The 17,403-nt window shown below is 38.5% G+C and overlaps 1 protein-coding gene across 1 annotated transcript in view; it reads right to left on the reverse strand.

Moving 5' to 3' along the window:
• LOC129114061 (cAMP-specific 3',5'-cyclic phosphodiesterase 4B-like) overlaps positions 1-17,403 on the reverse strand; it is a 48,969-nt gene extending 31,566 nt beyond the window's left edge. The window contains 3 exon segments of the mRNA XM_054626571.1: positions 4,335-4,487; positions 14,512-14,580; positions 17,329-17,403. Coding sequence (XP_054482546.1) covers positions 4,335-4,376 — 42 coding nt within the window. The 5' untranslated portion in view covers positions 4,377-4,487; positions 14,512-14,580; positions 17,329-17,403.

A 17,403-nucleotide genomic window follows, 5' to 3' on the forward strand; every position in this document is an offset into this window, starting at 1 on the left:
TGTCATTTTTGTGAGTCAAATCTCACAGAAATGACAACATAACCATTAACATTTCTATTTCAGGTAAATGTAGTAGACAATGTTGTCTTCCGAAATATAAGTAAACAGTAAGAAGTATACAGCTGGATTGCATATTTTTTAAATGCTGTTCGTGTGAGTGGATCTTGATAAAGCTGCAAGCAGCAACACTACAGGCCAAGTATTTGTCCGGATCTGAACAGGCATGTTTGAACGGCACTGTACTAGTGTTCTGGATTTAAGTGCTGTACCGTATGTTACCTACATTTATGTTTTTATGCTCTTAACTAGAAAGATAATTGACTATTGACTAACTGACAACTAACCATTTGATCAAAGCTTATTTCAGGCCAACTGACATATTTAGTAAGCAGTGCTGAATATAAATTGTGTGTTTAATGCGTCTGTTCAAGTGTGAAGGTTTCTGTAAGGAGTCCTGGGTGCTTCACTGTAATGACAGGGTGTAAACAAACCAGGGCACTGAGGAAACGGAGGCGGTCTGCCAGAACTCATTCTGCATATATCACTCTCCACTTTATGTTCACCGCGCGCAAGTGTAAATGAAACCCGGCGATAGGCTTCAAATAAACAAGGGAGATGGGGAGACATGATGATGCCGTGAGGGGAAATGGAGGATCGAAGAATTTCCTAGAACATGACTTTGGTAAACAAGAAAACATTTGTGTATTTTGCGTACCGGGCGAAGTATACTGGACAAAGAAGATGAGTGTGAGAAACACCAAAGAACAAAGCAGGATATTTATATATAAAAAAAAAGTAATGCTCTATATAGTGGACACACCACGTCATGATGATTTTCTTATAAATTGTCAGCCAACATATACACCAATAATGATACATCTTTAATGAGCTAATATTGGTTGATATTTGGCTCCTAGCATATCTGTTGGTCTAGCTCTAGTAGGTTCCAAGGTTATAGATTATTTTCATTACAGATGATCAGTTTCTCAAATTACAAACTATTTCCCACAGCCCGAGGTAATGTCTTTAAATGTCATGTTTTTCCAACTAACAGTCCAAAACCCAACGGTATTTAATTTACTATCATAGAAGACTGAAAATCAGCAAATCCTTACATTTGAGAGGCTTCATTAAATTAAGCTATGAAAATTGTTGCAGGTCTTTCAAGTAAATTATTGTTTCAGCTCCCAACACTAGTACTAATTAAACAGCAGGACTCGCAGCATCTAACTAAGCTCTGTAAAAAGTCAAAGATCCACTGTGAAAGCACTAGTACTGTCACCTACTCCCATTTAAATGTCCTTTTTATTGCATCAAGAAAATTACAGCGTTTCATGTCCAAATTGGCACTTTGCTGAGGAAAGACAGAGCCTCTCTGAGAAGTGAAAAAAGGAAAAATGCTATAATTCAAAATAATAAACGACATGAGACAGAGTGATGTTACATGAGAGCTAGCAGTGATAAGAAGAATTAAAGTGAGAGTAGAAAACAGTCAGAAAGAGAAAAGCATCCCATCTCTTTTCAGTGTAAGTGACAAACAGTGTTCACTGTGACACGCTATTTAGAAGGCAAAGGAGCAACATGAACGAGAGTAAAGTGATTAATGTGGATTAGGGACAGAGAGTTTCTGAATGAGAGAAGGGGAAGACAGAGTGAACAGTAGCGAAACCACAGAAAGATGCCTTTCTTTCTGATTGTCTATAAACACAGCTCTGCTGACTCCTCTGCCCCTTCTAGGAAATTCAATTTGTCTGATTTATTGTTCCTGTCCGTTTAAGACAGATTCTTCCCCTCCCAGGGAAAAAGGGTGAAAATTAAATCTGGCAAAACATGGCTCCAACGACTCTGTTCGGGGACCGCTTCATCTTACACAATCACTCTTGTCAAACAAACTTTATAATCAGAGAGCTAAATAGTCTCTTGTCAATATTTCCCAGTGACATCCCTTTTACTTTCACTGCCAAATTATTTACCAGTTGGGTATTGATTGAACCTCTGACATCAGGACATGGGATTCTAGTTCTTCATTGATTCCTTGTCGGTGGACCAAAAAGCACTTGGAAGAGGAAATACTGCTGATTCACTTTGAGTGTACGCCTGCATCTGAGCCAGGAGTAGGATAAAGATGTTGATAATTTTAGAATTCAAAACAACAGTAAATTTAGAAACCTGAATTTATCAGATGTACCGGAACATGGTCATAAAAGGAAAGGAAACGAGATTAAAGGTAAAACAATGAGTCTGAAACGGAGGTAGTGTATCTCCAGTGTCAAACAGAGGCAGAGTGGGTGTCTTTTCTCGATGAAGATGAAAGGCTGCTCTTGGCCGCTGTGTCCAAACAACTCCAGTGTTCTCTGGGATTCTTCCAAAAAGCCTTTTGAAGAAGGTGGTATAAATGAGACAGCTCTAGCAGTGACTCTCTAATAGCATGGCTTCATGTGGTGCCTGAATTATTGACTCTAGGAGACAAAGAAGCAGGAATGAACTATGGGGAGATGTCGAGGTGTAGAATAGCAGATGTCTTTACAGAATCATATTTTACTCTTCTGTGAAATAAAGAAAAGTGACTTTGGATTGAAAAGGAGCCTCTATAACTATGATAAAATATAATAATATAATTTGATTTAACTACTTATTTATTAATATTTACATCTTGAACAATGTCACACAAACATGTCTTTTTCTTGGGTACATTCTTTTATCTGTCTTTGTTTCAGATTTTTTTTGGTTAGCACGGTGGTGTAGTGATTAGCACTGTCGCCTCACAGCAAGAGGGGCCCGGGTTCAATTCCCGGGCTGGACAACCTTCTGTGTGGAGTTTGCATGTTCTCCCCGTGTCAGCGTGGGTTCTCTCCGGGTTCTCCGGCTTCCTCCCACAGTCCAAAGACATGCAGCTTAGGTTAATTGATGACTCTGAAATTGCCCGTAGGTGTGAATGTGAGCGTGAGTGGTTGTCTGTCTCTATGTGTCTGCCCTGTGATAGGCTGGCGACCTGTCCAGGGTGTACCCTGCCTTCGCCCATTGACAGCTGGGATCGGCTCCAGCACCCCCGCGACCCTTAACTGGATAAGCGGTTACGGAAGATGGATGGATGGATGGATGTTTCAGATTTTTTTAATCAATAATTTGTTCATACGATATAGTTTGTATTTTATACAATTTATCTTAATGTCAGACATTGAATGCCTGTTGATGATGTTAAACCGTGTAAACACCAATGACATTGATAGAAATATGACCAGGACTTAACTGTTCTATTCCAGAGAATAGTCTGATGTGTTTTTCGTAAAAAATATTACAATGCTGTTAATAAACAAAAAAATAAGAGAATAAAAAATGAAGCATTCTTGCCAGTAGATTGTAATCAGCATTTTAGTTGCTTATAATTGAAGGTTTATCATTTTGAAAAATGTGTCTGCCAGTACGAAAATCACAAATGTTATGCAAGTAATAATAACCATGAGTCATTCATGATGTTGATGGAAATTATGCTAAATTAAACTTTGCATTTTCTCTGTTAAAATTGAGAAATTAACCCTATCAGATGAATTTTACCATTTGTGCATTATTATAAATATTCAGTGAATATCCAGTCCTGAATTCTACGGGGGATTGAGGATGATGAAGGCCAGTCACAGCAGGAAAAAACTATCATCATCCAGGATGCAGCTTGGCCTCTGAGCTCCTGTTGGACAACATCAACGTAAATGATCTGGCTGCCTGTCCAGTCATAAACACCGGTGGCGTAGAGGGGAAACAGATGGGCCTCTCCGTCAGATCTCTGTCCTTCCTCCTCTTATCCTTGTTTCCACTCAGTCCATGACCTAAATGTCTTCTGGTATGAGCTGTCCTCTAACACCTTTCCTCCTCTTCCCGGTCTGCCTCCTTCTAAACTCTGCATCACTCCTCAACTCTCTGTCTCTATGATCTTCCCAACTCTCCCTCTCTCTCATTCACACACAACACACTGTCCCTCTACCCCCCGTCTCTGTTACAAAACACACACACAAATCTCGCTCTCTGCAGCGTGTCCTGCTGGATAGCGGTCTGTTGTGTACAGTACAGTCATCTGTTTATGAGTCACCGACATACTGCACCTTGCTGCCTTAATGAATTCCCACTAGAGCTCACTCTTTTTGTTCGGGCGGAAACAGAGAGAAGGCAAATGTTTAAACACAATTTACAGCAACTGTGCAAAACTGCATAATTAGGCTGTAAACTTTGGAGGCAAGATGCAGGATTTCAGATAAAAAGAAATCACAAGTGGATGTGTAATGAATGCATTGAGGTATTCATGGTTGCACAAAAGAATGGTTGGGAAAATCAGTACTTACATCGCCTGGTATAACCCCCTGGGCACTCCTGCTTTTCTTCATCCTGAGGGACGTTCAGCCAGATTCTCTTTTCTCTCTCCCAGTCTCAGATCGGCTCGCCGTAAACAAAGCTCCTTCCTGCTTCCCCTGCTTTGGGCAGCTTCGCCTGTACGCCTGCACATGGGAGGCAGAGAGAGGGGGAGGGCAATGATAAAGTAACCTGTTCCAAAAGTTATTCTGGCTGCCTGACATTGCCCATAATGTCTGCAAATGTTGTCAGACTTGCGTTTTTTTTCTGACTTGGTAATGCAGTTCTTAATCTAGTACTTTGGCAAGTCTTCTAAACTGCATTGCATTAGACTGCATTACACAACTTTGTAAAAAAAAAAAAAAAAAAAAAAGCAGAAGTGACATGAACTGTGATTAATAACCGCTCTCAGCGGTTTGTACATATTTGTACAAGTGGACATTTACATTGCAGAATGCACACATACTTTGAAGGTAGATAAAACACAGAAAAAAAAGTATAGAAACAGAACTGTATGGTGGTGACTGTACTGGACATCTTAGCATGAGGAGCCTAAATTAGCATGCTAAGTTTAGATGTTAAACAACAGCAATTTACATGGTTCATTGATTTACAATGCTGGAAGGAATGATTACAGTATTTACAGGTTGACATAGTTCGAGTTCATATTTACAGTAATGCAGTTAATTGTTTAATTAATTTTGACCACCAAAATCTGATCAGTTTATCCTTGAGTGCAAGTACAAATGTGTCCCAAATTTGTAGAAATCTGCTTAAGGCTTTCCTGAGATAATGCGTCCACGACAATGGACAACCCGAATACAAACTTCTTAAATGTTGCATGTTGTCAAAACAAAAAACAGCTGTGCAACAACTTTGGCTATAAAAAATAAAGAAGTAGGCAAATAAATCTTACAAATCTGACCAGACATTTGATGCCAGTTTGCAGTACTCAATACTCAACACTGAAACATTTCAGTGTTGTTAAATATAGGCAATTTGTAGGTAATGTGCTAAAAATGTGCAAAAACTAAAATAATGCTTCTTTAACTCTGGCATGTATTGCATAAAATACACTCTATGGTGTAGGGCCCTGAAGGTCTCTTCGTTCAGTCCCGTCTGTCAGCCTGATTTGAATGCAGCGACTGTACCCTCATCAATAATAGAAAGGCCACAGCTGCTGGAAAACCACCAAAAGGCAGACATGATTGACTAATCTTTGTGACAGAAAAGAATTGACATTTTTCCTTGTTAAGGCCGAGGTGGTTATTGTGACCTCAACAATTAGTTAATGACAAATTCATTATTGTCGTAGACTTAGGAGATTTGCATTTCAATGCTATACATTTTTTTCCTCCAAAACGTGAAATGACAGTCTCTCACCTAAAGGCTCCTCTTCTGTCAAATAAGTGCGTAAACTATGAGCCTCTCAAATAGCACCACATCAGAAAGTATTAACATGAAAATATTTTTTTTTCTTGCCATCAGTAGGGTATTAATAAAAAAATCTTTAATCAGGGCTGAGAGCTACTTTACCAAACAAGCAGAGAAGACAGATGGTAAAAGGTTATTTCAAATCATGTCATGCAAGTCCAGCATGGATAGGTATGATCCTATAAAAGATTTAAAGCTTGAAGGCTATTAGCACAAATCATCAGAGGAAAGGTCCAGAAAATTCAGTGTGTCCTTCTGCCATCTGAGACACTAAGGAGCACTTGCACTATGTACACCAAACCTTGTAATGAGGGCAGTTGTCAGCCTCCGAGAGATCACTTATTATTAACTCAGGTGGTATAACCCCATTTATGTGCTTCAAAAGTTAGTTTTAAAAGATTGCGGTATCTCTAAGGACTTCAACTTGTGTAAGTAAGAACATCACAATTCCAGGTAAAACACAAAATTGTTCCAAATTTCAGATAATTCAATGTTGAATAAAAACAAATTTTCAAATCTTCTTCAAATGAATATTTGAAATCTCACAATAAATCAATATCAAGGACATACACTCCCCAGTCAATATAACTGTATAAAGCACCGTTGCAGTCTCATAATGGAATTTGTAAATAGCATTGACTGATATGTTTAAGCATTAGACTGTATTTACCCAATCATGTGTCTTTTGCATTTGTTTGCTCAACAAGTTAGTTACACTGCCTGCTTCGATTTGTTATTAAGTGTGCATGTGATGTGTGTTTGCTATCTTGTAGGACTTCAGCTCATTATCTTTCAATTTGTTGACTCAATAAATTAATGGTTTTGCGAAAAATTGTGAAAAGAAATGGCCATTAGACTATCTCAGAGCCCAAGGTGACATCTTCAAATTGCTTGTTTAGCCCAACCAACGGTCAACATTGAATTTATAACGATGAAAACAGAAATTATTGTGTTCGAGGTAGCTGGAACCAGCAAGTTTTTGGCATTTTGGCTTACAAATCAATTTAACAATTCACATCATCATCTGTCAATTGACCAAATAATTTCAGTGTCACTATTTTATCCCTCGTATCACACTGTGTGGCTATATGTATATATATATATATATATATATATATATATATATAGCAATGGGCTTACCGATGACTTGCATTTCATTATGATCTTGTCAGTGTTTGCCTCATTTTGAATAATATCCTGTGTTTACATAGCACCTTTCAAACACGTATTTTTTTTAGGGAAGACTGACGCTACATGGTTGAGCACCTTGAAATCAGTGATCACTTTTGAAGCTCATTATCTTCAAGAAACCTAAAGCTGCATCCAAGAAAATAAATACATCTCAGTAAGCCTACTTGTTACAAAACTTACTTTTCCCTTGCTATCAGCACTTCTTTGAAAAGGTCATGGCTCTGTGAATACATCCAGGGAAGGAATGAGCCGGAGACTCTGAAGAGCATTTAAACCTAAACCCCAGAGGCCTCTCAATCAAACAAGATCATTGGACGAAAAGACCCGGGATGGAAATGCACTTCTCCACTTCTTAGAGAAACAAGCTTCAAGTAACCTCATCTCTGTAAGCTTAAGTCATAAGTCATCCCCATTGTGGCTGCCTGTACCTCTACAAATAATTGATTGTTGATGTGAAGCGGGAAACAGGATGCATGGTCATGAGGCAGCACTCAAGATGCAGATTGTAAGGATTTGGCTTAGAGAGCACACCAGGGATCATTGTGCTGGGCGTATACCAGCGTGCTTAATTTACAAAGCAAAGGCCATGGATGAACTTTACTTTGAACTAAATGTTCACTCTGTCTTTCCCTCTCTGTGTCATAGATGCAGACGTAATCATTTTAATAAGTTAGAATGTAAACATTATTCTATGGTTGTTATATTTGCAAGTCTGACACCTGCAAGAAGTGCATAACTCTGTCTAACTCTATCTAGAGTTAAATATGAATGAGTCTTGTGTGTTGTCTAGGGGCACACTGGAGAGGCAACACAGAAGATTAATTGCATAATCTTCCCCAAGAACACCAGATACGTAGCTTGACATAAATTACAGAAAAATAAATATGTAACAACTGATTTATCATCTAAGTCATATATTAATTATAGATGCCAAATGTTTACTGGTCCGTGCTACTAAAATCGGAGTATTTTACATTTAATATTATAGTAAACCGTATATATTTTTGGGCTTTGTACGATTGGGAAAATCTAAGACAACAACCTAGGCTCTGGGAAATTGTTGTAGGCGTTATACCACTTTCAACAAACATTTCATAGACTAAATAATGATTTGACAGATAAAAAAAAAATGGCAGATTGATTATAACTAAAATAGCTAAGTGGTTAGTTTGATTAGTGGTTTTCTGTGAACTGTAGTGTTCACTTACTGTACTAAAGTGAATGGAAAACTCATCTGCAGGTGTGAATTTTAATGTGAAAGCAATAGTGACTAGTGGCCGGTTCCGAACCATTGAAGGTATCTGCCATATACACGACACTCATCTACTATCATCCAACCCTTCATTGGCAGCATCCACAATGAAACCATGAGAACCAACGTTTGCTCTTTAGTCACGTATTTAAATCAGAGGTCAGAAGGCTGCATTGCTGGCAGCAGTGTGAACTTTTCCCATCTGACCAGTCAATCTATGTCACACAGCGTCCATGCACAATGGAGAGCGCGTCAGTCACTGTTATACATTTAAAAATCGATGGTCACACTCACACAAAGGTAGCTTTTGAGATGCCAAAACAAAGAACACTAAAGAAATCATGCGTGGAACTCTGTTAATATTGCGTTCTGTTACTCTGTAGTCAAACAATGAGAGCTTTCAAAGCCATTTGTGTGCAACAACCACGATGAATTAACTTTACAGAAGTCAGATTTACTGCAGTATAAAGAAAACATTAAGAAAAAAACAAAACATACAGCACTATGCACGTATTAAGCAAATTTACTTTACTTACCCAGATTTGATGTATTCTGTATAAGCCTTCAAATGCTCACTTGTCAAATTGCGAGTGGTAAATGGAGAAGTAAGCAGTACTGGTCACAAGACAAAACAGCTGTTGACAGCTGCAGCAGATCCTGTTTGTCTGTTGGGCCTGCCCACATCCATTTAATCAGAACACCACCACACCCACTTAATAAAGTGGTGCAGAAGTTAGTCCTATAACCTGTAGATAAGATTGCATTTATTCACTTTCCTTGTCTTGACGTCAAAGTGTTTTTGGTTAGATGCTTGAAATAAGGTCTGTTGTTAACACAAGCTAAAGAGATTTTATAGTTTTGTTCTACGACATAAAACACTTCAAAATACTTGTACAACTTGTGAATTTTGAAGTTTATATGTGTCTTTAAAAATGTGGTTGCTAGCAAGTGGCTAAATAAGACTACAGATGTTGTCGAGGACATTAAAACAACATCACGCCAACTAGTCCATCTTCTTAGCCTTGCTGTGTTTATACCGCTACGTTTTACAATCGCATCAGTATTGGTAGAACTGGGCTCCAATAGTGTACATTTCTTTCTGTATTTATTTATTTCAGTTAGATGTTTAGTGATCCTCTAGTTTAGACTTTAGGCTCATGCGACTGTGGTGTATTTTTTCCATTTATTTTCTAATGTTAGCTTGTTAGCTAATGTTTACTTCTAGCGATTGCATTTACCCTTCAAAAAGTATACAAGTGGTGTTCATTTGTGAGGATTATTTTGCTAAACAAAACATGTAATAATCCAGTTATAATCCCCAAAAACATAATCCCATGGGATTTTTGTTGACGGAACCAATACGATGCTAACTTTCAAAAATACATCTTCCCTGCAGCACTCTATTCCCACTGGGAAGTGTAATTTGAACACCAATGTCCACCGATAGCACTACTGATGGCATCATTTGTGTATACCAATTCAAAAATAGCTTTTCTGGCACTGATCCTTCGTGTCCTTGGTCTCTTCTCCAAACTCAAACCCTTCACTTAAAAAAAAAGCCTTAGGTTCAGACACTGAGCTGAACTTTTGTGACCAAATAAAATAGATTGTGCAATCTTGTTTGATACCCAAAAAAATACATCCAAGACCACATCGTTTCTCCTTCAGACCTTGAAAAAGAAATGCTGTGGTTCTTACTGAAAAGGACTGAAACACAGCTCACTGAACTGAGATACAGCTCACATTACACTTTATATTTAGTTCAAAGACAAGAACTCAGTATTTCATTACATTGCATCTCACTGGAATTATTTTACTGATAACATGTTGCATTTTGAAAGCATTTAAGAATCTTACTGTTCATTTGCGATTTCTGATCTTTCAGAAATTTAGCTGAAGGTTAAGAAAATCACCGTTGACAACCCCTCAAAGCAAATAGAAGGAAAAGAATATTAAAAAAGGTAGGCCTTGTGTCGTTTGGCCCCCAGTTAGAGATTCAACTGCCCGAAGCACAAAATCTTCAAACTCAGTCTTCTATTGATTAAACAGTCACAAGTATTTACATTAAACAGCACAGGTGTGATGAATAAGAAGTGCATGTTGTATTGCAGTCAATAATTTGATTACCATTATACTGTTGTGTGCAGACTTCAATTTCTTTGGTTTTGCAATATGCTCTATGAAAACAGTTTATTTAAGTAAAGCAGCTACAGACTACAGCAAACAAATATTAGAAGAATGTCCAGGAGGCTACATACAAATGTGATATTGCTCATAATGCAAATCGCACCTGCAACCTCACTGGATCACTTACTGACTATTCTATAGCTTTACCAAGTCAATTTGATTTAAATGAAAAATATGATACCCAAGGATATGAACATACTTTGGCACTGTATGTTTCTAATATCTGGAAAATCTACATGGATTATTGATCTGATATAGAAACAAAAAATATTTATAAACTGAGCTGCGAGGTACTGTATTAGCAAGTGGGATTCACAGACTCCCATGTACAACAGCAAAAACATGCTAACTGTATTCACTGGGTGCTGTTTGTTAGTCAGGTCAAGTCTCAGTAGTCCTTAATCTGCAGATTACATGAAAACTTGGACAAATCCATCCTAATGTAATTCATACAGCACATAAATATTATTCCAATCAATATTTAGGCAGCAATGGGTTTTAAGGCAAAAACTCCTTTCTAATGTTATCCCTCCTTCCCACACCGTTTGTGTGGGCATGTCCTACACACAAAGCAGTTTATGCACTTCTTGCAGGTGTCAGACTTGCAAATATAACAACCATAGAATAATGTTTACATTCTAACTTATTAAAATGGTTACATCTGCATCTATGACACAGAGAGGGAAAGACAGAGTGAACATTTAGTTCACCAGAGCCCCTAATTGATCGACAAAAGATTTATTAGCAAAATATGGGCAGATTAATTAATTTAAAAAATAAGTAAAGTGTTAACCTAAAGCAAAATTGTCAATGTTCATTAAACTCTCAGAAGGTTAACGTCAACATACTTTCTTCTATCATGTTATTTAAGTAGAAACCTATCTAACATCATTCAACAGTTTTCCATTGTTTTTAACACTCACCCCAAAGCCATATTACCTCTATTTAAATGTCAAACACTTGTCAGCTTGGATTACTTGTTGCTAAAAAAGTCAAACAGCCACAATGGAAACTTTGCTTTTTGTATTTGCATTCAGTGCAGTGAAGCAGACTCCAGTAGAAAGGAACTTTTGAGACGGGTGAAGGCTGAGAGGAGTTTGTTGAGGAGGAAGAGAAACAACACACATTTGTGGCAAATGAAAGATGACGTCAGCATGGAGGCCACATGCAGGGAACCCACTGCCCTACAGTACAGACACAAAGAGAGAGAGAAAGACGTAGACAGACTGGGAGAGACTGGGAGTCTGTTTCCACTGGGCCACGTGTCACAAGACCATTTCAGGATGGGTTTGCTGCCACACCATATGGTTGTCATGGTGCCATTGCAAATATCCTCCGTAGTCGAGTCATGAGAATAGTCGCTCTTTCAAACTGACAGTACAAACGGTTTAATTGGTTCAAGATGCAGCAAACAAATGTAAAAATTGCAACTGTGGCGAATGTAAATGCTGCGGCCAGGAGCTCTCATGAATTTAATTTGTTATATTTTCTTGTTTATTGCTATAGCACTTATGTCAAATCACAGAATACATTCATCAACATCAGAAAAGGAAGCGTGGAGATTGGAGTGAGTGCAGCAGACCTTGAGACGATCAACGCCCACAGTGGGCCACTCAGCCATACCAAACTCCACCGAAAGCAAAGTCAACTGCCACAGGGAGGAGAGCCAAGACGGGAGCTAAGCTAGCCCAGTTAGGACCTAAGGCTATTCTACTACCCAGCCTAGTCCTGGCTAATATCCAGTAAAAGTAAAATAAGACGGATGAAATAAGCCTTCAGGTTAACCCAGCAACAAGAAGTTGTTGACCGTGTGCCCACCTGGTTTACAGAGACCTGGCTCCATCGTTCAGCCCGGATCAAACTCATTTAACGGGCGACCCACAGGACAGACTCTGTTTACATCAACCATGCTTGGTGCTCAAACATAGTCACAACTGGATAATGTCTCCCTGGAGTAATTTATCTTATGTTAAGAGGCCATGTTATCTGACCAGAGAATTGATTTGTTGCTGCTGTTTGCATCCCTAAAAATGCACTACAGGAAAGCATTAGGTTTTGTTTTGTTTATTTGTCTTGTTTTCTTGTGTTGTAAATAGGCTCCAACTGCATTTAGCTGTGCATCCCTGTGTTGCATAATGACAATAAATGAAATCAAGAATAACTACATCTCTGTTGTGTAATAGTAATTTGTTAATAGCATCAGCTACCATACTGCTAACGACAATGTACTCCTTTGGTAATACTCAGCATTCATTACAGATAATATCATTTTTCCTTTCTTATAATAAGATATGAGGTGAATAAATGCTCAATTCATAATGAGCTTTTAGTGCTTTGCAACTGCGCCATGTCAGAGACCCATCAAACCATAAAAAAGAGAGCTAAAATAAATAAATGAGAAATAAGTGGTGGGCAAGGACACATGGCAACTGTGACTCTGGATGAGTCACTTGATTGGAGTTGCCCAATAATTATGAGGGAGCGCCATTCTGTCAGATTTAAACACCCCCACACACACATAAACTAATTACCCCAACCTTTTCAAATCACTCAGTGATTGAAGTACTGTCTATGTCACTTCATCAGTTATCCATTCACAAAACTTGCCGTTGCCAGCTCCAATGATTAAAGTTTGTGTGGTGAATTATATCATATGACTTGGAGAGTTAGGAGGTAACAGAAGGCTTGGCAGAGTGTGCAGGATTTTGGGCACAGAGGAGGCCTTTTGGTGAGTGTCATCAGTTGGCAACCTACATGTCAACATGGCTGTAAATCCCTGACAGCTGAGACAGAAATGAATCAGTGTTCTGCTTTGACCTTTGAGACACTCTTGATGTTGAAGTGAATCAATCAGTGAATCTGTATCAAGATCTATATCAAGGCTACAAGGGCACGCTCCAAATCACATGCATACGTATATGCAGGGGTTAAAGTGGGCCGTAACGAACGAGGTCAATAAATCTGAGTGGAAATTCATTCATAATAATGACAAGCGAGTTCATTTTTCATGTGCTGCTGCCTGGAGCTCTTTCCAGTGAATTCCATCGAAACGCTCAAACAAATCAGTAAGTAATATCTACCCACAGTAATTTTCCCCTGTTGCACCACTGAACCTGATCTTTCTGAAAACAAACCATTGGAAGGGAGACGAAAGTGAGACGTGTGCTTCGCCCACTGTAGGGAATTAGTGGAATCTGCCTGAAGTCAAATAGACAAGCTTGCAGACAGACTTGGAGCCTTGATCAATCAATGTAGATCCTGTAAATAAGTTCAATAGACATACACAGCTGGATATTTAAGTGTGATTTAAACAGCTGTCTATGCAGAGTACACTCAACTAAACCTGACAAAAACAGATTTGAAGGGTAAAAAAAAAGAGGGGTCTCTGTGAGAGTAAGGGTGGTTCTAAGGGGGGGGTTGGCAGTGCCCCCATTATATTAACCCCCCCTCACTGTACAATTTATTTATTTATCATGAGAGAGGAAATTGTAATTATTCATGGGCAGTGATGAATAAAACTCATGGAATGACTATTCTTGTGTTTATTGTTTTATATCTATTGTTGGTCTTCTTGAGGGGGGGGGGGGGGGGTATGTAACAGTTATATATTTGGTATCCCTAAAATCCCATTTGGCCCTAGCGTGGCCCCTGCTGTTTGAAATAGTCTACAAAAGAGACGCTTGTCTCACGGAGTAGGTGGATTGATACATAATTAAATGGGTGTGTTTCTGTTCTGTCGGACACATGGGTTGTGGACTTTAAAACATAATTCTATGTGTAGAAATGCCAGAAAGGATGATCTTTAATACAGTGTGTGAATGGGTGAATGATATGTAATATACTACTGATTGTAAGTCGCTTTGGATAAAAGCGTCTGCTAAATGACTGTAATGTAATGTAATGTAATGCTAACAACCTTCTGTGCTTCAGACTTACGGTGTTTTGTTTTTTTTCAAAAAATAGCTCCATAACATAAAGAAAACTTACATCTTCTGCTTGGAAACCAATGAATAAATCTTATACACTACTTAGTCAGCAACAGCACTTCCAGTAAAAACTGACTGACCACAATATTCCCACCCAGACAATATAAAAATGTTACTCACAGCTGAACCTCTTCTCCTTGAGCCAGTGCTGAGAGGATGGGTGGGAATTCACGTCAGCAGACTGTTGACCTGAAAGACAAACAATGTATGGATTACAAATTTGACAGATCACATATCATAGCAAAAAAACGCCAATAACATAGGCCAGCAGAAATGTGATTAATCAGCAACAAGAACCCCTGATGGTATCACAGTCTAAGGGGCAACATATTTCCCTCTGACAAGCATAGAAGGGGCACATGGATGTATCTACACAAGATTTCACAACAGTAAATAAATGAATATAATGACTTTTAACAAGTCAGAGTTAAAGGAAAAGTGTGGAGCTATAACAGTGGAAGCACTGAGGCGTGTTAAAGCCGATGTGCTCCTCCTCTTCAGATTAGGAATTTAACACAAATGCCACGGTTCTGTAAAAGCATGACTGTTATTATAATCACAGTTCAGATTACCATGCAGTGCATACACGCACACGCACAAAACCTTCACACACATGCACAAAACACTTTCTGTATTCAATATCAGCTGTTTTTTTTTTTTTATAAACACAGTACCCACTATGACAAACACTCGCCCGGTCTGCAAACCTAACTGGCTAGCGCAGACATGGCGTGTTTTCATCATTTGGAAGCAGAAAAATCAGTGTTCAGCAACAGAAAAGGCCCTATAGTAACACCAGTAAAGCCACCAACCAGCCAGTAAGTGAGTCATCCGTTTGGTAGCCAAAGCCCTTTTGACAAGAAGCTGGATGTATGTGCTCTGTTGTTTCAGCACTGACTGAGAATAAAAGGACAGTGGCCGGCCGAGTTCACGCACCACATGACCGGGGCACTACAGAAATGCTATGAACTGGGCTTAAAAGGAAGTGCACCTCTGAAATCTCTACCTAAAATGTAACATGAGAGTAAATGTTACTCCTGTGGCATAATAAAAGAGCTTGTGTGTGATACCAAACTGATTCACAGCTCTGAAAGAAAAGAGATTTTTTAAATAGAAACAATACTAAATAAATTCTTTGTTTTTAAATTGAAATAAAGATTATTTTAAAAAAAAGGGGAGAATTTAATTTATAACAATAAATGCTGTTAGCGTAACAAAACTACAGTCTCAAGATTGCAAGCACCATTCAGATCTGTGCACATTTTATTCCGCTGGAATATTATTGTGGTATTTGAGACATTCGGATGGCGATGTCCGCGAGACCGGTCAGAGATGAACTGCTGTGGTGTGACCAATATTCGTTATTCCTTCTTACTGACCTCAGTGACGTAGCTTCAAGGTTCTGCTGTACCAAATTATGGAAACATGTGACACTGGAGAAAGAATGTGTGTTTTGTTCAGTAACACATTTTTAAAGAAAATGTTAAGAATTTTTCAAAACGTTTGCTGCGCTCAGTTGTTCAAACTGCACTGACTTTACCTAAAACTTGTTGTGATGTGAATACCACATTTAAACTTAAAGGACAAAGACAATAACCAGCTACACATGCCAATCCCAGTCATTTCAGCTTGATTGATACAGTTGCATGCACATATTATTTGTGTTCATTTCACCTATGTAAAAACATGATGCATGTGCCCCTATGCAGCAGGCAAGAACGACTTTTGTGCCCCCGGAACAGTTTTACAACAGTGAAACACTTTGGTTTTATCCTCACATTTTCTCACCTAATATAGTAGTATATATATTATTATATAGTAATATAATAGTATGACCCTGCGGTAGATTTCAAATGACCCATTGTGGTAGCTTTAATATATGTTTTAAAATGTTAAGCACAAACAACAACTAACATGGAGATGATGAATAATCATTGTTTACAATCACCAACAGTCTCCCCTCTATCACAAACTATAAAAAGGTCAGTATTGAGTCTCTCTATTGATACGAGTCAGACACATTAAGTCCCAACAAAAATATGGTGTTGATTTCTCCTCTAGGGGGAAATAAAGGGCCTAACTAGTGCCATTTATTTCCTGGATGTCGATGGTTGACCTAATTTAACTCAGACTTCTTTGCTAAATGGAGAGTGATTGATTATTTAATGGCATAAAAAAAAACCACTATGTTAAAGATCACACCGCCAGCCCCACCAAATTACTGGATTTACATAAATATTCACCTTTTTTCCTCAACACCCACACCTTAATTGTCCCAAAGTGAAATATATTTTAAACTAATTTAATAATATCATCTCTTCCTCGATAGTGGGGTGAAAACTGGAAGCTGTAAAGGCTTTTTACCTTGACTGACATCATCATCATCATCATCATCCAAACATTTGTGGATGCTGTTTCCACAGAATCACGTCATTATTTTTAGAAATGTGTTTCAAACTAGACACACCGAGCAAAAACTGAACAACTCGTCTGACATGGGAAGAAAGATGCCCACAATGCAAAGTCCTGAGAGAGATGAAGAGCACAGCCCACGTACAGACAAGAAGCCTACGTGATGTGACTGAATCAAAAGACCTCTCAGTGCAACTCAAGATATTCCAGTGCCTCATGATGCCTCGAATATAGCTTCTGTACAGCTCAGAGGACGGAAACATTCCACCTGAGCATTGTTAGACATGTTGTTGGTTTTTTTTTTTTTTCCCCTATTTAGTATAATTTACTTTAAATTATGTGCAAATATGACCCAACTTAAAAAAAAAAATACCCCCTGGGATGTATGCTGTTGATTCACCCATTATTACACAATAGGGTCGATAAGAAGCTACAAAAAAAAAAAAAAAAAAACATGTATTCCCCTTTTTTTTTTTTTTTTTTTTTGCAAGGAGGAACATTAGTCCATGTTCCATGCAGACTTACCGGGGCGGTATCCGCTGTCCGCACGGTTGCGGTCGTGGTGCACCGGGGACTCCCGTGTTCTCTGCCACGCTTCCG

Source organism: Anoplopoma fimbria, chromosome 3 (assembly GCF_027596085.1).
Source record: "Anoplopoma fimbria isolate UVic2021 breed Golden Eagle Sablefish chromosome 3, Afim_UVic_2022, whole genome shotgun sequence".
In the NCBI taxonomy this organism is placed as follows: domain Eukaryota; kingdom Metazoa; phylum Chordata; class Actinopteri; order Perciformes; family Anoplopomatidae; genus Anoplopoma; species Anoplopoma fimbria.